Source organism: Centruroides sculpturatus, unplaced genomic scaffold (genome assembly GCF_000671375.1).
Source record: "Centruroides sculpturatus isolate CEXI.00-Female unplaced genomic scaffold, Cexi_2.0 scaffold443, whole genome shotgun sequence".
Lineage (NCBI taxonomy): Eukaryota > Metazoa > Arthropoda > Arachnida > Scorpiones > Buthidae > Centruroides > Centruroides sculpturatus.
Genome location: NW_019384892.1, coordinates 6,036 through 31,411, shown reverse-complemented (window position 1 = coordinate 31,411; position 25,376 = coordinate 6,036). Strand labels below are relative to the sequence as shown.

Below are 25,376 nucleotides of genomic sequence, written 5' to 3'. Positions count from 1 at the left end.
CTCTAGCAAAGTATTTCTTTAAAATTGAATTTACAAAATTTATTTATAGTTTAGCATCAGCTTGTTAAAAAAAATATAAATTTTATTTATTAAAATGCATAAAAATTATTCATTAAGTTAAATTTAATAACATTGTATTCACTATATATTATCTATAGGTAAGAATAATAAAATTTTTGTATGATTACGTTGTAAACATTTAAAAATTTAAATATCTATAGGAAATTTAGTTTGTTGTATTCCAATTCAAAACATTTTGCATGTTATAGCTTTACTAAACCGAAAACAGATTTGTTAGAATGTTTTATGTGATTAATGTTTAAAATAATTATTTAAATGTCAATTTCTGTTCTGCTCATCATCATTTTACACAGCTGTATATTATATTTTAGTGAAAAGATAATATGAACATATATATAAATATATTTACCTGAGTATATATTGATTACATTTATATAAGTTGTGTAAAATAAACATATTCAAGTACAGAAGTTTAAAATTAATTTTGATCATCATGATTATTTTTAAACTTCTCAACATAATAGAAGGAATAGTTAGCATATAGAAGTATAACTGGACAACATCATACAAGAAAGAAGCTAATTGTCAATTGCAAATTATTCTAGCTGTGTAAGTTAGGTAATCAATAATGAAATGTACTATATTCAGCAGATTGAAGCTAAATCTGCAATGTCTGATGCTACAGTCAACATTGAATCAACTTGCATGTAATGTATTAGCCTTATCTGAATCTGCAAAATAGAACTATTCTGCTATGCAATGTGGCTGTCTCCACACAATTTGTATCTTCTATTTTAAATTATATATAAAAGTGGTGAGAAAAGATTAAATTCATTTATTTTTATCAGTTCTTGAAGTTAATTGATGGTGCAACTGGCCCTTCAAAATAAGCAGTCAAATTATCAAGAAAACATTTCAAGACCAAAAAAGTTATAGAAATATCATGATACAACAACATTTTTAAGATGTTTTATTCAAACCTTTCTTTACAGAAAACCAGCAAACACTGGTAGCTGGTCTCAGGTTTGTGTCTGACAAATAGACTAGCTGTTTGTATTTTTTGTGGTTTTTTTTTTCACACATTAAAGCTTAAATAGGAATTCAGTTTTCCATAAAGTCTTCCCAGGAGGCACCTCTTGTTAGATCATCCTTATATTATATTGCATTATCCCTTCAACCAAACCATCTGTACAATTTATTTTTCAGAAAAATTTGAGTTAAAAAAATTGTTGTTTGAATTATTTGACATTGAAAAGCAAAACTATTTGCATTATGATTTAAGTAGTTTTATAAAAATTAGTAATAAATAATTGTCTTGGTTAATTTAGATGGAATTCTGAATTTAATGAGTATTATTTCTATTAAGGAGACTTATTCATCATCTATTATCTTTCTTTTGTAAATAGGACTATAGGGATAACTAGTTCTCATAAAATGTCTTTTGTCTATATAAAGAAAATACTTACAAGAAAGTGATCATCCATTAAAAAGCTAGATGTCAAATTCAATTTTACCTGATAGATATAATTTTTAGTTAAAATGAAGTTTTAATAAGCAATCTGGTTTATGGATTTAAGTCTGGATTAACATACCACCATCAGATAGTCAATCTGGAACTGCATTGTAATACATAATTTATTGCTTTCTATAGGAATTGATTAGTCCAAAACAACACATGCTTTGTCAAATATTTTATCATAAATTTCCATTTAGCCTTACATGTGTTTTCAAATCATTTAACCTATCCCCTCTTTAGCCATAAAAACTTAATTTTAAAAAAGGGTTATTAAGTCAATTTTCTTGTATTGGATGTTTATGAGATATTTTATGTTGCATATTGACAACTTTTAATTTCGAAATTATTTTATTATTTATTATATTATACTTATTTTATTTTTAACTTATCTTTTCAAAAAACTCTTTGAATTTCAAAATTAGTTAGTTTTGAATCTCTGGTGTTGCGAAAAAAAACTTTTTATATAGTTTAAATTTAATTTTTGAATATGGGTAGTAAAGAAAACATATATGGTGTTACCAGCTCTAATTTTAAAAATTTTGTTTTTAATGTTTGAATAGTTTGTTATATATATATATGTATAAATCTAGGAATCTAGGTTACTAGACACTGTAAGTCAGTTTTCTATGGTCCTGGCTGACTTACATAGGCATTAATGCTAAAAAACTCTGGTTTACTTGATATTGTTTAACTCATCACCAATGGATAAATCAACATACTTTTTCTGTCCCACACTCATTTAGATGTCTGATAAGTTAACTCCCCTCCTGAAAAAAATGAGTTCACACCACACAGTTTACTGTGCAGTGTGAACTCATTTTTTTTCAGGAAGGGAGTCAGTCAACTTATTTATTAATATATATGTTACAGTCAAAACCCGTTTTTAGTTAGAATGCGTTTTAACTAGTTGAAACTAGTTTATACTGAATGTCTTTGTTAAAACCCGTTTTGTCTAGTTGAAACTAGTTTATACTGAATGTCTTTGTTAAAACCCGTTTTGTCTAGTTGAAACTAGTTTATACTGAATGTCTTTGTTAAAACCCGTTTTGTCTAGTTGAAACTAGTTTATACTGAATGTCTTTGTTAAAACCCGTTTTGTCTAGTTGAAACTAGTTTATACTGAATGTCTTTGTTAAAACCCGTTTTGTCTAGTTGAAACTAGTTTATACTGAATGTCTTTGTTAAAACCCGTTTTGTCTAGTTGAAACTAGTTTATACTGAATGTCTTTGTTAAAACCCGTTTTGTCTAGTTGAAACTAGTTTATACTGAATGTCTTTGTTAAAACCCGTTTTGTCTAGTTGAAACTAGTTTATACTGAATGTCTTTGTTAAAACCCGTTTTGTCTAGTTGAAACTAGTTTATACTGAATGTCTTTGTTAAAACCCGTTTTGTCTAGTTGAAACTAGTTTATACTGAATGTCTTTGTTAAAACCCGTTTTGTCTAGTTGAAACTAGTTTATACTGAATGTCTTTGTTAAAACCCGTTTTGTCTAGTTGAAACTAGTTTATACTGAATGTCTTTGTTAAAACCCGTTTTGTCTAGTTGAAACTAGTTTATACTGAATGTCTTTGTTAAAACCCGTTTTGTCTAGTTGAAACTAGTTTATACTGAATGTCTTTGTTAAAACCCGTTTTGTCTAGTTGAAACTAGTTTATACTGAATGTCTTTGTTAAAACCCGTTTTGTCTAGTTGAAACTAGTTTATACTGAATGTCTTTGTTAAAACCCGTTTTGTCTAGTTGAAACTAGTTTATACTGAATGTCTTTGTTAAAACCCGTTTTGTCTAGTTGAAACTAGTTTATACTGAATGTCTTTGTTAAAACCCGTTTTGTCTAGTTGAAACTAGTTTATACTGAATNAGACATTCAGTATAAACTAGTTTCAACTAGACAAAACGGGTTTTAACAAAGACATTCAGTATAAACTAGTTTCAACTAGACAAAACGGGTTTTAACAAAGACATTCAGTATAAACTAGTTTCAACTAGACAAAACGGGTTTTAACAAAGACATTCAGTAAAAACTAGTTTCAACTAGTTAAAACGCGTTCTAACTAAAAACGGGTTTTGACTGTAACATATACATATTAATAAAAATACCTTAACATTTTATGTATTTTGTATATAAAATAATAACAGATAAACAAAAAGAAAATATGCAATCTATATCAACATTACAGCAGAATTTGATTTTGCATTTTCTCACTTTTCATTCATGTGTTATTTGTAGCATGTGTTTCACATTTCTGTTAGAAATAAATATCCTAAAGCTAACAATGCTTATGCTGAAGGAACAATATGAACTTGTATGTGAATTTGAATGTAATAAAACTTCACAGCTGAATTTGCAAAACAAGAAAACCTTCCAAGAACAACATTGGTGGGAATTCTGAAGAAAAAAAGGAAATTAAGAAACTTTTTCTTGGGTCTTTGACACAGCTGTCTTGATAATGCCAGAGAAAGTTACTGTACAAAGATGTGGAAGATGCTCTGGTACATTGGCTAAAGCAGATTCATTAATTTAATTGAATCTTTCTGTTTCGGGGGCAATACTGAAACAAAAAGCGACTGAAATCGCTGAGGTACTTGGAGTAGAATTCAACTTTAGTGCCAATGATGGATGGTCAAAGACTATAAAGCACTACTGTATTTTCCTAATTGTAGTTTTGTGGTTTTTTTCAACTTTGTTTTAGTCATCATATTGGATAACTCAACACATTTCCACTTTCCATTGGGGTGTAGACTTATGTAGACTCAACTGTATATATATTTCAGTATTAAAAATTAATCTCTGTTTCAAGTTGTTATTTGCTATTCACATTTATAGTCACTTAACTTTAAAATATAAGTTTATTATATTATTTCTCATAAAATATTCAATTCTATTAAATGTTTCAAATCAATATTGTAACCTTAAAGATCTTACAAATGTTAATGTAATAAAATTATTATATAGATTTATATTATAAAATAATTTTCTCTCTGTATTATATATGTATATAATTATTTCTTTTTTTACAAAAATTAACTTATGGAACTTAGTTTATAAAAAAAAATTAAAATTAAATATTTTTTTTAAAGCCAAAATATAAATTTTAAAAATTTTATTTTTCAGCATTAAAAGTATATAAATTAGCTAGAGAAACAGAAATTATGTCTAGAGAACCAGTTTATGTAAATGTATACGATATGGTATGTAAATTGTTTTATTATATCATTACAGTAGTATAAAATCAATTTTTCTCTATAAAAATATATCATCAATCAAATATAACATCAAAAATATTTATAAATATATTTATTCTTGATTATTAATTCATTTAATATATACAAATGTTTAAAATTAAAACTTTTTCCTGCTCTAGGTATTATTGAAAAATTTGTGGGTTAACGTTTATCATGAATGGTTCCCTTAAATATGATACATTATGATTATATGCTATGAAAATCTACTCCAAATTTGTCTAAAAAATATTTTGCTGACTTCTAATCATTGTATTTAGTGTATAAAATCAACAGTTAAAATATTTATCTCTTTTAACAGATTTTATAATGTAACAAATACTGTAATTGAAGAAAATTAAACAGCAATCATATCACATAATGTGAAAATATTTTTCAGAATTAGAAAATCATCTGCAGAATTGTTTGACCTATTAAAATAAACTTTGTGGGTCTATGTTTTAGTAAGACTATCATTTGTAACTATTCACCTCTTACAGCAAGTCTGGGTTCTGGTGAAAAAGCTTGTCTTCCATTATGATCAAATCACAAAGGAGTATTTAAGAATGTCAATGAGTAAATCTAGTTGTTTTTCTACAACAAAGTTGCTGTAGTTTTGTAGATCCAATTGGTAGATGTATTCAATATATAAACACAGGGAAGGCTTCATTGAGGTATCACTTGTGGAGGATGTCCAATTTGGCCCTGTCTTGCAGAGTTTCATGGCTAATTTTCTATATTATTTGGCCAGCATTGCCATAAAGTAATAAAGAAAATATGTGAACAAACTGAAATGGATCTTCTGCAAACAAAATGTAAGATAATGCCAATATTTTACTCCCAATTCATCACATAGGATAATATAACACCCCTGCAATGCCTTTTGAAAGCTTTGCAGCTTGGTCTGCAATATATTCCTCTTCCTTGTCTTCTGCTGGAGGTTTTATACCAGATATTGAACTCATCTCTAAAGGCTTAGGAAACACACAAAAGGATTTCTTCTACTGGAGAACATTACTACAGGCAAGATACTACAAAAGTGGCAATAACGAGGCAAAACAGTTTGAGAATTTAATACAGGAATCTAAACACTGGTTGGCTGACAATGAGATTGTAGCTATGAAGGATGATAAATCCAAAAACATGGTCTGTCAAACATTTCACCTACAAACAAAACTTGCAAGAGTATATTGAAAGTACTGAGTGTCAAATTGCACCAACAAATTACTTGAATTCTTTATAACAAAGGGTTAAAAGATTCACCAACACCCATTTAGCAAAGGTCCTCCACATGTGTAATTTGTTCATCTTGGCAGCCAAGGTTCCACACATCTCCGTCTTCACTAAAACATAAGCCTGAAACCCAAATATGGTCAGTTGTTGAAAATGCTCCTTTCCCACATTCTTACTTGAAAAGCAAATTGTCAGGTATTACAACAATGTAACAGTGCATTATCTGTTCACCATTAACAATTTGATACAATTGTTGGACTGTCCTATGTTTTATAGACAGTCCAACAATTGTATCAAATTGTTAATGGTGGATTTGGTTTTATCAAATTGATCAAATTGTTAATGGTGGTTAATTGGTGGATGATGAGTACATGACAGTAATGGACTTTCAGTCTCTCTACCCGTCTATTACTATCTATGTTTCTGTGCTCTTAGAGACTTCCTACTCACCAATGTGGAACATTCCCCCAAATATCACATACACATTCTAGAACTGGCTTGTTTAGTATGTTACACTTCCTTTTTCTCATTTAACACCATTTATGTGCATGGAAGAGATGTCCCCCTGGGGAAGCCCATCTCCAGGATTCTTTGCAAACTTGTCTTTCACCAATTGGAAAAAGATATTCTACCAATATTTCTACATCAAATTGTGGTTTTCACTAGGTATGCCAATGATATTTTTATTTTACAGTACAAAAACCAGACTTGAATCTGTTTTTAAACAAACTCAACATGCTCATTCACATGCTTGTGATATGCATGTGAATATAAATATACAAAAACTCCTGAATACTGTCAAATCTTTAATGAAATTACTTCACTTATTGCAAAATAAGTTGGGTGTACCAATTAAGACCTTGTATACATTAAAATCGAATATGTTGACTGATGAGGGGCTTTATGCCCGAAACGTGCTGTCGTCACGTATCAACTAAAATGATGGAAATAAAGCCAAGTGTTTATTTATAACTCAAATGCGAGTTTGAAGTCCAATGTATTCAAAAAACACGATTTCAAAGACAACATAATTACATCAATATTAATGTGTATTGTGTATATTATAATAATTTCATCCAGTTTTCGTTTATTTTTACACTTAAATTTTTGTTAATACAATTTTTGACTTTCTTTAAATCTTCTATTATACATGTTTTTCTCTTTGTATAGGATTTTTACATTATTTTTATCTATATTACAGTCATTTATTAAACAATGGTCATGAAAAACAGAGTTTAGTCGATTATATTTGAGATCAGCTATATGTTCTTTTACACGTATCTTCACATTTTCGCTTAGTTTCTGCTATATAGTAGTTAGTTGTATTACAGGTGCAAGGTATCTTATACACAACGTTCTTTATTTCTTGTTCATTATTATCTATTTTATTAGATTTTGCCAGTCTTAATCTATTTTCTAATTTTTTGTATTTTGGGGCTAGTTTTGCATTTATTTTCTGTAAGTCTTTGTTAATATTTTCATATAGTCCTTTTATATATGGAAAACTGATGTATTTTGTATCTGTATTTAGCTTTTTTGATTTATTATTATTATTCATTTTACTATTTATCAACTAAAATGATGGAAATAAAGCCAAGTGTTTATTTATAACTCAAATGCGAGTTCAAAGTCCAATGAACTGTGATGTTTATCCAAATAACAGTCTCATCATAAGTTCTAATCATCTTATGTTTTGTTATATTTATTATTGAATATATACTGAATACTGAATATATTTAGACAAATACCCAATACTGAAAATATTTAGACAAATACTATGTGAAATACTGTGGAACAAGGGTTAATCCCTTCTAACCACTTACTCGGCAACAGTCTGCAAGGACCACTTATGTTGTCATTTCGGATAGCTTTTTATTGAGTGGCGACGGAGGAGAGCAAGTCGGCAGGTGTCCTTTCAAAGACAGGAGACAGGTTTAACAAAATAACAGCATTTATTGAATAACTAAGGTTAACAAAGTTGGTTAAATGTGATTAAATATTAGACAAATATACAAAGGGGCAGCTCCTAGCAGCTAAGCCTATTCTCGGAGCAAGAGAGAGAGTTCACAATGCTCTAATAAAAATATTTCTATGAGGAAACGATTGGTATGCTTTGAATGATTCGTAGGAATCATAGTCTGGCGTAGGAACTGTAGTATGGCTATAAGTATGGAAGTTTGAAACCGTGGTCTGTCTTCTACCGATATCTTCTCCTATTGTTTGTTCGAGTCCATTGTATGGAGGTCCAGGAGATGAGATGCACACATTGACAAGTATAACTTCCTTTGGATCGCTCTAAGCTTCTGGGGGCTTGAGCTTTTATTCGATTGTCATGGGAAAGGAGTCACATGATTGTCAAATGCTGACAATAATGGTGCATTCTTGACACCTATATGTCAACTTTCCCATCTAATTGTTATCACAAACGATGACCTCTGATCTAATTCTCACAAGGAGCATTTTTTCTATTGGAGTTGTTCACATTTTTTTTCGACAACTGCATCAGATTTGCGGATTTCACAACTATATTACTTCAGTGATGTTTCTGAAAATGTAAGTTTTGTTAGTAATTATAACAAAAGATTTCGTTGAAGCACAGATGATGATATATCATACAATAATTAAATTTAAATCTTAATTGGCTTGTTGATATTTTTGTATGTCATTAAAAACATAAATTGTAAGAAAATTTCATAAATTGAATTCTTAAGTAATGATGAAAAAATTTGTTCATTTCTAACAATAATACATAAATAAAACAATTAGATCATATTTATTTTTTTCTTTTGCAGTATTGGATTAATGAATTCATGTCACCATTAGGATTGGGAATATTTCATTCTGGAATTGAAGTCTATGGAATTGGTAAATAATTATAAAAATATAATTCAGTATATTATTTTTTTTTTATTGACTTCAGTTTAAAAAAAGCAGTAAGTTTTTTAAATATGTATTATCTTTTTATAAATCAAATTACTATTATCATAAATTTAAAAAAATTTCATTAGCTAATATTATTTTAATGGTAGACAGTTATAGCAATCTCATGTAATCTGATATTTTCAACTACAAAGAAACTTTTACTTTATATTATTAAAAAAACTATTGGATGCTCAAAATAGCTAAGATATATGCTGCTGTTTAGACAGACTTGGTTTGAGTCTGTCAGATAGATTCCCAAATATTCATAGGTAATCTAGTCTAGACTTGTTGAGTCATGTCCCTCACCAAGCCTATCTCATTACAGGTCTGATTTGAACCTATGATTACTTTGTATAAAAGCTTTCTTACTGCTTACAGTGAAGAAAAATATAATCTGATAAAATTTTAACATTCAAAAAAATAAATTAGAAAAAAATTGTTATTTAATATTTTTTAATATTGATCATTATCTATATCAGTTCAATGAGAATCCCATTTTTTGGATAGAAAGTTGATTTTGAGCTCAATTATTTCTTAGTGTGATTTAGTTATTATTACTCAGTAATAGCAGTGGCATGCAACATGTGGCCTGAGAGAAGCACAAAAAGTAAAGTTTGCCATTAATCAACAATATATGATATTTGATCATTTAATGATTGTTTGCAGTTAAGATCTAATCATTGACTTCAGATAGACAGTTGTCATTCTAATCAACAAATACAGTATATGATGCCACAATTTACCATCACCATCCAATGCAATATAACTTCCTTATCTTGTCTAAACAACTATAGTCTTGTTCATTCAATATGTGAGAATTCCAAGATGTCATGGGGAGCAGAATTTCCAACTATGAAATTTGCTACGTCTAAATCATAAACTCAAAAAGCACTAGAAAAGTGATGTTTTTCAACTAAAATTTACCATATGTGTTCTTTAAGTTTAACTAACTGTAATATGTAAAGTTTATCTGATGTAAAAGTTTATTGATAAAGGCCAATATGAAACTCCCCACTTGTATAATCTGTAGAAACATCAGTTGCATTATGGCTTATTAGGTTGTCATGAAAACTCCAAATGTCATCATTTGTTTCTAAGAATGCTTCTTGCCTTATTCTGCTAGGAACTTTTTCATTTTGCTGGGATTTGTATGCTAATATTTTTGAATTTACAACATTCAATGCCTCAGAAGATATAGTCATGAGGCTAAAATGCATAAATTTGAATCTCAGGGCTAACAGTGTAATTTTTTTTTAAATTAGAGATTAGCATGCTTTTTAGATTTTGAGAGGCTTATATTGAAGCCTTTACATTCTGTAATGCAGATTCAATACATCATATTAATGGAATTACCATGCTCACTGTGACTATACTTTCTGATAAGAACTGCTCCATTATAATCAATCTTTTATAAGCATGACAATATTTTCTGACTTGTTCTTTCAAGCAATTTTATGCTTACTCATAACAATTACAAGAACAAAAGGTAATCAAGTAAAAATGCTTCATTATGGTATATAAAGTTTGCAACAGCAGGAGAATTTCACTAATAAAATCAAAGGTCAATTTGCTTATGATTTGCAGTAAGCCATCCAATTTCACTAAAATATTTCCAACACACTGATTTAATTCCATAAAGCTGTATGTGTCAAGATGGTTTGTAACAATTGATGGATACATTTCTCTAAGAAGAACGTAGGAGATCTGGCTTTATTATTGATCACCGGTCTTAAAAATTAAGACTGGTGATCGATAAAGCCAGATTGCCTTTGTTTATGTTAGAGAAACATATCCATCAATTGTTACAAAACCATTTTGACACATACAGCTTTATTGTCTTTGATTCAAATGCACTACTTGCCAAACTTAATTCCATAAATTTCTTCAGCATTAAATATGTAGAATTTCAATGTGTCTTTACTGAAATAATTTTAGTGGTGGATTATCCTGAATAGCTCTGTCTACTATTCTCACAGTTTCTTTTAAAAAAAAATAACAATCAGTTTAATGTGATTTATAACTGATGTTAATTGTACATTTGTTTGATTGATCCAGTTGCAACTAAATTAAGTAAGGAAAATAATGTAAATGCTTGTTTTGTCCAAAAACAACATTACCTTCAAAATATTTGTACTATCATCGGTCTTATAAGCAACTATTTTTTCTTTATCAAGTGTGTACTCTTGCAAGGTAAATACAGCAAAAGTGAGCTGTATAATTACAAAATTAAACTTTGTGGCTCTTGACCATTTCAGCAATGATCTGTTAAAGCTCAAGTAAACCTTTGTATTAAGTATATCAAAAGAAGAACTTTTTCATCATGCTAAAGTGTTTCATGAGATAAATTAGCACTGAGAACACTGTTTTTTTCAATGTTATCCATGTTTAATGATGAAAAGAAATGTTTTGCAAGTACTTTTGACCTTTTTAAGAATGTCTTTATCAGTCAAATGGAAAAAGAACATATGTCAGAATGTCATTATAGATTTTAAATTTTAATGTTAGCTCATTCTAGATGGAACACGATTACGATATTTAAATTTGAACATAATGATGACTTGAACACCTCATAGTCAACTACATAGAATGTAGATAAGCACTACTTTACCATATGAATATATAAATCCTTAACAAAGTAATATATAAAGCAGATCACTACATCTTCAATGTAATTCTGCTCTCATCACTAATCATCACTCAACCATAGAAAAGTTTGGCAGAACTCTTAATGCTTAGAGTGGATACACTTAAAAAACCTTTATCCATACCAAGAAAACTTAGTCAATCTTTGCTTGTATATTATAGGAGATCAATTAAAATATATATGTAATCTTAAAAAACTTTGAAATGATTTTATTTTTTTATAGCATCTCCTTTTTGAAGGTTTTAAAAATTACACATAGATCAAAAATTGATTTAAAATATATTTATCCACTATAATAAATGGTTTAAATTGACAAATTCACAAGATACAAGATTGCACCAAATTTCTAGACTTAGTCAAAATGACAGAAAATGCACTTGTCCAATCACAACCATTGCATGATCAATAACTTTTTTGTCAGATTGCCAGAGTTTTTTTCTACAGCTCATATTTGTATTAAAAGCAGCTGAAAACTTACTAACTTTAAATATAAATTTATATTTTATTTATATTATATTTTATAATAATTTTCTTATATTTTTGTTTATTTTCACTAGTAAAATAAATTTGATAAATTACTGTACATCAATAGTGCTGTGATAATATATCATAATTGTATTATTATCTAATTCAGTGTTCCGCAACCGATGTGCCGCGGCACACTGATGTGCTGTCACATGGTGAAAGGTGTGACGTGAACTTTTACATATTCTGTTAATTTCAAATTTTATTTATATATTTTTATCACACTTGTTGTGTTTTTTATGTATGTATGTTGTTGTGTTTCTTATGTTATCATTTGTATGTATTTCATTCTCTGCCGCAGCACTGATGAAATAAGATGATGTTTGTTTATTCTTTATTACAAGCCACCCATTTTTATGTATTCTAATAAATTATATGTAAAGAAAATTTGCTCACAGGTGTTGGTATCTGTTTAATAACAATAATAATAGGTTAGTGGCATTATGTAATTCTATTAATAGTATCATATCATACGTTTTTGAGGAAAATAACATTTTGGTGTGCCGTGTTGAATCATGGGTGTGCCACAAGTAGAAAAAGGTTGCGGAACACTGATCTAATTCATTGAATAGGTTGTTATCAATAGGAGGAAGTACTGTAGTTGATTATTATACTGTTGATATTACTATTGCACATCACTAAGTTACATTGTTTATTAACTACTAGTAGCCCGGGACGCCCCCTAGTGGGCGTTCCAGCAGCATTACAAATTCCTGAGACATGTTTAATGCACTTAATATATGAAAGTTGTGTGCGCTTAATGTTTAAAAGTTTGATGCAGTTAATATATATAAATGTATACAATTCTTCATCTTAGAAACTAAACTTAAAATATCAATACACAAACAGCCAACAGTATTTGTACATGAGAAAGTGAATCTATTCTTTACTCAAAATTGTTCAAATAAATAGAATTAATATGATTAAAAAATCAAGTATAAATATATACAAATGTTCATGTTAAAAAGTAATGTTAACAGATCAATACACAGCAAATAGTATTTCTGTATTACAGACTGAAGATATTCTTTAGCTGTGTTCTGTATTCCATCATTTATCCCATCATAAAACTTCTGTATACACAACATTGTTGGTAAAAAAAAGTATAATTATTTGGAATCAATTTGCCTTGTTGTGACATTTTGTCTTCTGTGTCGTTTTGCTTCTGCCTGCCTGTGCAACATTGCAGATCTGAGCTCATGAGTTTCATTCTGCAAGCCTCCACGTGTTGATTGTGCTATTCTCTGTAATGTTTCCTGCGCACGTCTCTCCCTTTGTCTCGCAGCAGTGGCAGCTTTACGTTCCCCCACAGTGGCGTATTTCTTTGGTCGTGCCATGAAAGGTTTCTATTATTATATTAAAATATTAGCTTAACTATTTCACTTATCGTTTTATCGTAGCGGTTCAAATCTATCCGGTTTTTCGTTATTCGCCCCCTAGTGAACATTACAGGCATTCCGTGACAATAATAAATTCCTATTACAAATATACTGAATTATTTATATTGTTATATTGACCAAATAATAATTTATTGGCCAAATGAATAATAATAATTTATATTGTTAATTTAAATAATAATTAAAATTGTTAATTTAATTTGAATGTTTGAAATATGACACACGATAGGGGCGCCTCTAGTGTCGGTTATCAAACGGTTATGGGACGGACGGACGGAAGGAAGGACGGACACCTGTTGAATGGGTTATATATATAAATTTGATTAAAACAAAAAGTCATTCCTGGGTGGGCTTGCAGTGAACTCTGCCTCCTTATTGGGGTCAGAGGATGGCTTGTGATTGTAAAGTGAGCGAAGTTTGTTCAGTTACCTACGGATACTAAAATGACACAACACTTCCCAAATCTTCTACCTGGAAAGAGAGGACATGGGGAAGACCATTGAAATCTTGAAACTATCTGAGTTATTTCCTTTAACATTTATAGGATCCTCAACCAAATAACTGGACTACCAAAAATGGTACAAAAACTCTGAGAGGAAATAGGAAATAATCTCTTTCTGAGGAACAGTAACTCTATATATATGCATATATGCCTAAATTGCTCTAGGGCAGGGATTGCGAACCTTTTTGTGTTTACGTGCCATATTGTAAGCATACTTAGCTTTAAAGATATTTATGTGTGCCAAAGTTTCAGACTTTGAATAACAATATTTAAAGAAATTAAATGAATATGCTTTAATTAGAATAAATGTAAAAAAGCTGATTGAAAAAAGGATGATCAGGTGATAAACGGAAAAGATGATTGAAAAAGACAGAAATTTTATGATACATTATGTGCCAGATGATTTGTCCTTACAGCCATAGGTTCACCACCCCTGCTCTAGGGAATAGTATCAAGCATACCCCTTTTGATGTATACAACAAATGAAATTTTAGACAGCCTGGCAATTCTAGTGTAACCATGTAAAAAGTAAAGCCAGAGAATTCTAGTGGTCAGAAGGATTAGTCAAAAACAAAAAAGGAAGTGATTCCCACATGACTTAAATATCATGTGGGAATCACTTCCTTTTTTGTTTTTGACTAGTTAAACTGCCAGGCATATGGACACATCAAATACAACTGTTGGAACAAAATGCAATCCATATAAAAGTAGCTATCTAAACTAAACTGTATACATAAACTGTGGAGGAAAGCATACAGCAACCTCTACAAGGTGTCCAAAATAGACAGCAGAAAAAGAAATCCCATACATACAAGTGATAGAATGAAGTAATTATACAGAAGTAAAGGCAGATATACCCCACTAAATCTATACAGAAAAACTCACACAGAAAATTTTACAGGAACTCAAACAGAAATCAACATATGTATTATGGAATACATCAAAACCTTACAGAGAAATATGGCACAAAAAGTACATCCACCATACAGTTGACAAAAATGGCTAGTTTCAGCAACAAAATTGAAAACACCATACACAAAATACTGGTTCTGCCATTCACAAAGACAACCATGCCCTTCAAAATGCTTGTGGAAGGGTGAAAATTTTTGTCTCATACCAAGTTCCAGTAAGAAAAATTTCTTTGACCACATCTCTCCAGGCAGTGGCAGTCCAAATTCACCATTAAGAATTAATAACAGTGAGTAATATCTGGCTCCCTCCAGTGGACACAAAAGAACAAAACAACTTAGAATAACCTCATAAGCTAACTCCCAAAACCCTGAATACTGCTGGGAGACCATAACAGCCACAGTTCAAGCTGGGATAAAAACTAGAGGACAAGCAGACCACAAGGACAAATTATCAAAATATTTATGGACACACACACACACACACTATTGAGTATGCAAACTTTGTTATTGAATTAAATTTTAATTTTTAAATATTGATATATTAATATTTATATTGTATACTAATTTTATTAAATAAAAATACTTTTCTAATCAGAATTTGCTTATGGAGGACATCCTTTTCCATTTTCTGGTATATTTGAAATATCTCCAAAAGATGCAGAAGATCTAGGAGAACATTTTAATTTCAAGTAAGTATATTGGAGGTGAAGGTAAAAATATTGAAGTTTTATATTAATAAAATAACTTTCAGACTTATTATTTAATAAATAATTTATAAATGAACATAAATTCATTTCAAATCAGAATAACACAATCAAATTTGATGATATAGTTGCTAAGTGTAATGTTAACACTGTAAGCAAAAAATATATAGTATTGAAAATATTTGTTGTTGTTACCAAGGAACTAGAATCAAGTGAAATAGCAATGTAATACCATAATAGAAATGTATCTCTAGCAGATTATGACAAGATTTTCTCTGTAGAGGAAAGATGTATGTGCAACATGATTATACTAATAGTTGAAATAAACATTGGTAATGCTGCTCTCTTTCTACTTTTTTCTGATCTGATTTATCTTAAGATAGGAGATATAAAAAATAGGGAAAGGATTGTTTATATTTTTAAACTATATACTATTTACTTGCATTTAAGATGAGGTTTTTATTCATTTTTCACTGCTTCAAAACCTAGGTCGTCCTATACATGCAAGCAAAGGATTCTTTGGATTTTTGTAAATAATAATTGTGAATTGTGTATTTGCATTTTTTACTGAATGCTCACCCTCTTGTGTTTAAAAACATAAGTACAGTAGAACCTCTATTATCCGGATTGTTCAAAATAAACAAAAATTTACGAATTTGCTGATTTTCACTTGGCAAATTACAACACTGTTTATGTACGTGATGGAATGTATAATTTTTTTTGTTTCAACAACGTCTCACCCAGCACAGTGGTCGTAAACTCTTGAATATATTTTATGTAGTAATAAAAATATAACTTGACATACGTATTTATAAATAATTTATATTCAAATTACATCATTTCTATGACCAAGGGCGGCGTAAGGCATGGACGACGTGGGCCACCGCCTATGCCTCGCGGTCCGAAGGGCCTCGCGCCTCGAAGGTTTATGCATTACTTAAAAGCCGCGAACGCGACGAAAAAATTTTACTCGTCATAAAACGATAAATAGTTTGTCAAATTTTTATTCATAAAAATGCAGTTTCAACTGCTTTTTATTTTATAAAATCCGTCTTCTTGCGCCACCAGAGGGCCTTTTAAACAATAGGTAGTCTGTTAGCGTTGGTCAGTAGTAGTCCAAATTCAATACGAACGTTTGTTTCTTGAAAATTTGATCACGATTTAAATACAGTATTTACTTTTAATATTACCGATATGTCATCGAAAAGAAAATGTGTTGTATTATCATTAAAAGACAAATTAAAGTATTTGTTTCGATTATCTGGATTTTTCCTTATCCGGACTACCTTCATCCCCAATTAGTCCGGATAATCGAGGTTCTGCTGTATTTTATCTGGGTCATTTGAATTGTTCTTGCGTATTGTCAGGAGTAAAGATAGAAAGCAATAGGAAAGGCAAAGCTTTTCAATTGAATTCCAAATTGAAATTCCAAAGTTATGCAGGAGCTCAATATAAGTTCTAATCCATTCCCACGTGAAAACAGATGATTATTTGGAAATCAGAGTTTGGAGAAACGTATAGTATAATTAATGGAGAGTGGATTCGACTGTTAAGAATTGGCAAAAAAGGTTCCTGATTGTTCAGCTTTACATCAAATTATGATCTCAATTTTACAAGATTTTTCCTTGAAGTTTAAAATGCCAGTAATTTTTGTGGGACAATATGTGCATTTGATATTTTATTTGTGATTAAACAAAATAAAATCAGAATTGTATTAATAAATCTAATTTTCTTTATTTTGATCTTTAAAGTCGCACCTTGTCCTATATACAAGATTGTCTTATATGCAAGTAAATATAGTAAATGATTTTTAAAAATTAAATTTGAAATGCAAAGAAATCTTTGAATGAATGTTATTTTTTCCAGTTAGAAAAAATAATGTTCAAAGATAAGTTTTTTACTTTAATTGCAAAAATTATCAATCAAAATGAAATAATATCACTTTTTATCCACAGTGTAAACTCGCTTTTAATAAAAAGTACTTTCATTTTTGACATGAAATGAAACACTTCATCAGTGTTCAGAACAAAAAAACGAGATTGAATGATTGTGTTCAGAAAACAATTTAAAATTTAAACAAGTAAAATGGCAAAGCCATTTTTGGAATGTGACTATCTCGCTATATGTGAATTTAAATTCAAACCTATGCAAAACTGAAATTCAAAATCAAAGATACTATTTGAAATATTCTTTCTACTGAATCTTAAAATTAAAATTTTTATAAAGAATACCTCTTAAATTTTAAATATGAAATCAAATTTTAAGAAAAAATGTTTTGTGATTATCTTTAAAATTTGAGATTTTACATTGCATTTGTTTATTATTTCAGTTTGTGATCAATGATTGCATAAACCTTGCACTTGTGCCTGTTTGTAGAAACAGTCTTGTCATTTTGTATTTTATTTTGATCTGGTTTTTGGTCCCCTGACTTACCTACAAGTCAGGTGTTTTTTTTTGTGTGTGCATGATTTGGGCACCAAATACTCTGTGCCAAATTGCAACTCCTAACATGTACTCCTTCATACCTCTAAGGTGTTTAGCCATTGACAGCATGTGATTTTCTAGATGAGACATAGTCTTGTCAAAAAAACATGTTTTTTTGACAAGAATGTTTTTTTCTGGTTTTACTGTCTTACAAAAAATGTTGGACAATGCTATATCTTTCTCTGATGAGAAATGACATAAAGCATATATGTCATTTCTCATCTAAAGCAAGACAAAGTAGAAACATTGCACACATTGTTTATTTTAATATATATGGCTTCTGTCATGAATAAATGTTTTTGATTTCTTGGACTGAGTAGTAGTCTAGTCTTGTCCCATATAGATTCATAATTATCTTCTATGGTTAGTGTGACCAGAGCTGCTGTTGTTTGGTATTTTACATCCCTTTTGGTGTTCTCTAATATCCTTAATTAGATTTCTTTCTGTTGCACTAATATAAAATAAGGTTCTGCTTCCTGGTTTTTCTAGACAGTCTAGTGGTATATACTGACACAAAATAATAAATTACAAATAGAATGAAGTAAAAAACTATCATAATAGGAATTAATAATACTTTCTATTAACTATGAATTTAGATTTAAATTGAATTTTACTAAGACAAAACATAAAAACTTTCAATTATTATTCCATATTATTATTTTAAATGTTTTTAAATATTGGTATAATAAACTTGTCTCTCTATACCCAAACAACCCCTTGTAATTTATTGACCTCCCAGATAAATCAGTTGACCTCTCAGGGATCACTAGCAATTAGAATAGGAACCCATAATGTATGTTATCTATGTTATCCTCCACATTTCATGCTCTAGAAGAAAAGATTGCCCAGAACGGAACTTAACTATTAATTAAATTATTAAAATAATTTACTAAAGCTAAATAATGCTTAAAAATACTGAAATGTCATTCTTGAAGATTCAATGTAATTTAATTTATATTAAGAAACATTTGACTTTGGCTTGTTTTATGCATGCTTATTTTAGAATTTACACTAAATTGTGTGTGTTTTTATATATTAACTATTATGATACATTTACTTTCAGACAGTCAATTATTGTGGGATATACAGATTTTACAGAAAGAGAAGTTCACAGAATTATTGATGAATTAGGAAAGGATTTTAGAGGAGATCGTTATCATTTAATGAACAAAAATTGTAATCATTTTTCAGGAGCATTAGCATTAGTAAGTAAAACCATATCTTGATTTTCTTTCATATTGTTTTTTTTTTTTTTTTTTTTTTTTAATTTATAAAATAGTAATAAAACATGAAATATGTAATGATTGATGAAAATTCTAAAACATTCTATTTTGTATAATTTCTAAATTTTCATTAAAATATATAATGTAATAATCCCATGTAAGAATATGCCAATTTAAATACATTAATCTGTTATAATTGATAAGTTTAGTAACTTGCACTGTAAGAATTTGTTATTGGTTTAGGTGTTTAAGAAACTCACTTGTAAAAATAAATAAGGTTCAGAATTATGTGATAGAATTCATGCATTTAATTTGTATGAATTTATTTATTCATTTTTTTAGTGTGTCATATAAGTTATACATTAAATATTTTCAAAAATGTATTATATTGAGTTGATTGAATGTATACCACTACCATATTTACTTGAATAATTCATGCCTTCAAATAAGTCAATGCATCCCAATTTTTAAGATCTACTAAAGAAAAAATACTAAAAAAGAAATAAATTAAACTGATCAAGATTTTTTTATTGCATATTAAATAAATTTCACTAACTTTTGATAGTAATACAAGAAACTGTCTGCAGTGTAGTGGGAAACCATAGATTTGGGAGTATCTGTATGAATGACTAATCATCATTATCATTTTCATATGAGCCATTAAGCATGTTTGAAATTCCACACTTCTGGAAGCTTTTTGCTGTTAACTCTGGTGAAATTTGTGCCCAGACTGTTAAGCCATTTGCAGATTTTCTCAATTTCTGGCCATCTTATCTTTCTCAAAGGTGTATACAAATGATCACTCTTTGCCATCCACTAAGTTTACTGATTCATCATAGCAGCCTTGAACAGATAATTAATGCAAACACCTGTGAGTTATACCATAAATGTTACACCTCCAAAGCAAGGCTGTACACAAAGGGAGGTTTTGGAGATCTAACCTCCCATTTGAGAAAAATCAAAAAATTAAATAATAATTAAGTTATTTTTATTATTTTATTCTTGTTTGGTTCTTTTTTAGACATCTTTAGTATTGTTTTACTCTATTAATTTTTATAATTTAGGTATATAAATTATATTTTGAAAAATAATTTTTTTAAACCCCATCTATTTTTTAAAAAAATACTGCACTTGGGCCTGCTCCAAGGATGATTACTTGATCAATTTTCTGGTGTATAGAGCTTTTTCATTTCTTTCATTGTGTCCACATACCATCACAAATCAGCATGCTGGTTGCATCATTCAGCATTGTTTCAGGTCAATTTTCTGGCTTTATTCTGGTTGATTGATTTGGGATAATATAATGCGGATAGGCATTATACTATTCCAAATCAATGTGATAAAAATGTAACCTATATAGTTGTTTGAATAATTTAAAATTAACATATATCTAGAAGATATTTCTATAATTTCTATAATACACTTAAATGTTAGTAACTATTAATATATTAAGTTGGTATGTAGGAAATATAGGTTTGTCTTCAACTTTTGTACAGATGATTCAAAATAAGACAGGGGAAAAAGCACTAAAATGATTTAATAGAGATAAAAATATTTGAAAATACAGTCATTACTATGGAAACTGGTAGTGTTTTGTTTGTTTATTTGTTTAGTTTTTGTTACAATGCAAATTTCTATATTAACAGTGTTCATTTCCAGAAGCCTTCCTGAAGATGAATTGTTGAATTCAAATGTACTCAAAATAGCTTTCTGGATGTTTATTTAAATGCTTTTAACTCCATTAAAGCATTTTAGTATATATATATATATATCTATGTGTGTGTGTGTATGTGTTATGGACTAAGTGATTGTGATTTTGAATATGGGCATTATAAACAATGCCCAGTCATTATGAATAATGACAAACAACATTGGGCATTGTAATAAATTTCATGTTCTTTATCGTATTTTATCACGTTGACTGGTGAATATGAATACTGCTAATATCTGTCAAGCAAAGTGATGATAATGGTACTTTGAAGAGTGATCATCCAACAAAATAATAATTTTTTTTTACATTACATACCAAAATGACATTCCAAAAGTTTCTTTTAAGTTGATTTTTATGACAAAATTATATAATTTTGTTAATAATATAATACTTTTTATTAATATTAATTTGATTAGCACAGTTAATAATACTTACTTTTAAAAAATATTCCAGTTTAAGTGAAATTTTCACAAATTATTTGGTTGAATGCTATGTGCAAAGTAATTGCCAATTAATTTATTTTAATAATGATTCTATTTATTATATAGTGTATGTTAATTAATAAAGAGTTTAATGTAGTAAATATAACTATACAGTGATACTTTGGTTTTCATCGATTTCAGAAAACAAGCAGTGAAATCTGAAACCAAGACAATTATTTTCATATGAATCAATGTAAATCCAATTAATTTGTTCTAGACATTCCAAAATACATACCAAAAACACATTTTCTAGAGAATAAATATAGTATTTAATACTAAAAATAATAAGAAATTAATATAAAATGAATATAAGAGACTAATCCTAAAGAGTAAATGAACATTTAACGTGGCATTCGAAGGGCTGCTGGTTCTGGAAACTTTTTTTAGTCCCATGATGGAACTAAAATGAAAGGAAAGCAATGGAATTGTTTGGCTAGATGTGCGGGATAGTATTCACACAACAAGAAACAATGTCACATTGAGCAGGAAAATGCATGGGTTTCCCTTTGTTTTTTTTTTTTTTGCAAAATTAGCAGTGAGGTCATGTGGGCACACCAATATAAACCAAGACAAATTTTTTGTGAAAAAAATTGATGAAAACCGAACCTGATGATAACCAAAGTTGAAAACTGAGGTATTACTGTATTAATATTAACTATATGAGCAAGTTTTTCTTAAAATACTTTGAAGTAATTCCCAAAAATAAATAAAATCAAATTGCCCAAAGGGAATGTAACTGTATGCATAATGTCTGGTCACTTTAATAAATTAATCAATATTTATCAGGCTTCACATTTTAGTCATTATTCATAATGGCCAGGCATTAATCATTTTGCCCATAACATATACTGGTATTTTTTTTTTTGTGTGTTTATGTATGTGTGCATGTTGTGTTATATACATACATACTTTTATATTTTTTGTTTATATTTTTGGAGTTTCTGAATGATTCAAAATAAGCCTTTTGAACTATCTAGAATAAGTATAAGTTACTAAGATAAACGACTTCCAACAACTTAACACTACGTTGAATAATAACAACCCACGAAAAAACCTTTTTTTACGAGTGTTATGTCACTAGTAAATTCCACAAGTACTTTCGACCTCCACCGAGGTCTGCTTCAGGTGGTGACTGGCCGTGTTTCGACCCGACCGTCGTAACGCTGTTGCCAACGATGTAAATAAACGTTAATAAACGATGTAAATAACGTTAATAAACGATGTAAATAAACGTTAATAAACGATGTAAATAAACGTTTATTTATTTACATCGTTGGCAACAGCGTTACGACGGTCGGGTCGAAACACGGCCAGTCACCACCTGAAGCAGACCTCGGTGGAGGTTGAAAGTACTTGTGGAATTTACTAGTGACATAACACTCGTAAAAAAAGGTTTTTTCGTGGGTTGTTAAGTATAAGTTTTATTTTATTAATATTTTGTTTTATTAGATAAATATTTCATTTTATTGTTAAAAAAAGAACATAATTATTTGACTTATTTATAACATCTTTTACTTTCTGGGCTGTTTTGTATACATAACAAGGGAAAGTATTGAAATTATGTCAAATTTTGACCCTCTGAGTTTTTTGAAAATCTTCATGTTTTGAGATGACCTGAATCCAAAAAGTAAAAAAAAAAAAAGAAGCAAAAATATTCTTTGTGTGTGCGTGTGTTGGCATCTATTTTGCTTAATATCTCAGGATGGGATAAAGATTAAGTACCAAAATTTGTCAAAGGTCAAGGGGATGGGGAGATAAAGGGAGTCGTATGTATCTCCAATAGGGTCAGACTTAATGATAATTTTGTTTATTATTAACATTTACATTTTATCAAACTCATCCCTACCCTCAAAATTAAGCTTTTTGACATTTTATAGTAATTAAAAATATAAAGTATTTTCTAACTATATCTCATAACAGATGCACCACACAATTTTATTAAGTTATATTGTAATTAAAATTAAAAAAATTCTTTTCTAAATAAGATCTCATAATAGCCAGGAAAGTTATGCAACTTGTTGCTGGATTTTTGTAAAATGAAATAATTTAAAATTATTGTCCTATTAAATTGTAAGATTGTAATTCTACCTTTATAATTAATTTTTATATAGCTTAAAAATATGATAGTCATTAAAATCAGGCTATTACAAAGTTGAATTTAATTATTAATTATAAGGTGTAGACTTATTTTTGCTTTCTATCTATATTGATGATGATAACTTATTGTTATTTTGTGTATAATGTGACATTAGTGTTTAATAATAGTTAGCAATATGAATTATGGTTGTATATATTTTAAATTTGTTTTTACAAGAAGTCTGTAATAAATATTTGCAAAATATTTTTATCTTTTATTACTTCTAATTTTATTATTGAAAGTAATTTGTAATATTGAATGTTTAAGTTTGTGATGTTTAGTGATCTCTTATAAATTCCATTTGTCAGATTAATCAGATTATATATTGTAAATTTACATCAGTTATATCATAATTTTATTATTTATGATGATTATCATCTCAATGTTTTCTTTAATTAATTTAAAGGTTATGAATTTTTCTTTCTTAGTAACATAAATTTTTATTTTATTTAGATATTATGTGGCAAAGATATTCCGTCCTGGGTTAATCGTTTGGCTTATTTTAGTTCTTGTGTTCCATTTCTTCAACGTTGCCTTCCTCAAGAATGGCTTACTCCAGTTGCTCTTCAGGCTTCAATTCGGGAATGTATGGAATCACCACAAGAAGAAAGTCAACTTTGACAATTATAAAACTACAAGAATATTTTAAAACTTATTGCCAAATTAACACATTGTTAAAACTCAAGATAAAATAAGAATTGTGTTATTTATAATTATTTAGAAGAAAATTAACTTGGTGCTCAAAAATTTAAGAAGAAAAGGAAAAAAATTGAAAGTTATTCTTCATACAAACATGATGCATTTTTGATGTCTTTTCAATTCTTCTAAAATCAAAATATTTATATTCTCAGAGAAATTTTTTTTATAGATTAGAATGTTTTATTCTACTTTTATATTAAATATTATGTATTATAATAATAATAATATAAATTTACATTATACTCTTTTTTAATTTATAAGGTTTAGTAAAAAATGAAAGATCTATTCAAGCTATCTAAAAATATGCAAATATGTAAATATGTTTTTAAATAAACTATACAGAAAACAAATCATAAATTTTGGTAGCAAACTTTATCGAAATATAGAAATCATCATATAGTTTAAATTATGTATATAATAGTACGACAACAGAATCTTGATTTTTGGCAAATAATATTGTGCAAAATCTAAATATTTTTTTAATATGATTTTATTATTTAGCAGCATAAATCACAAATTATTCAAAATTCCTATTATATATTTAACAATAAGACTCAATTAGATTCATATTTTCATTTTGTTCATTTACAGTTAAGCATAATCTATTATGAAATAAGCAAGAAATTTTTCTTCTTGCATTAACAAGTGAATCAATATTATAATCTATACATCATAATGCAAACTATGATTGTTAATTTCATTAATCCTTATCTTATTAATACTTTACTTGATCCATAATAAATGATGATTAAATCTCATTAGAACTTATTAAAGTTTGTAACTTTCATAAATGAGTTCCCATGATAATTATAACTTTAAGCAGTTTTTCATCATGTGAAAAATTAAAAATAGATATCATGATTGTGATAGATAAACTCTTACTATAAAATAATATAAAAACCCAAACATTTAATTAATAATCATACCTACCCATTAATCAAGATTCTGTTATGAATATTTACAACATTATACATAGTATCATATATTTTGTTGGTACATCTTATCATATTACGTATAGAATGTACAGTACATAAATATTCATA

At 28.6% G+C, this 25,376-nt stretch overlaps 1 protein-coding gene across 1 annotated transcript; it reads left to right on the top strand.

Annotated features, from left to right (window-relative positions):
• Positions 1 to 24,506, top strand: LOC111631299 (desumoylating isopeptidase 2-like). The gene is made up of 6 exons (XM_023375521.1): positions 1 to 158; positions 4,653 to 4,729; positions 8,785 to 8,857; positions 15,489 to 15,582; positions 19,145 to 19,286; positions 24,088 to 24,506. The coding sequence occupies exons 2-6, from the start codon at positions 4,691 to 4,693 to the stop codon at positions 24,253 to 24,255; spliced, it is 516 nt and encodes a 171-aa protein (XP_023231289.1). The 5' UTR covers positions 1 to 158; positions 4,653 to 4,690; the 3' UTR covers positions 24,256 to 24,506.
• The last annotated feature ends 870 nt before the right edge of the window (positions 24,507 to 25,376 follow it).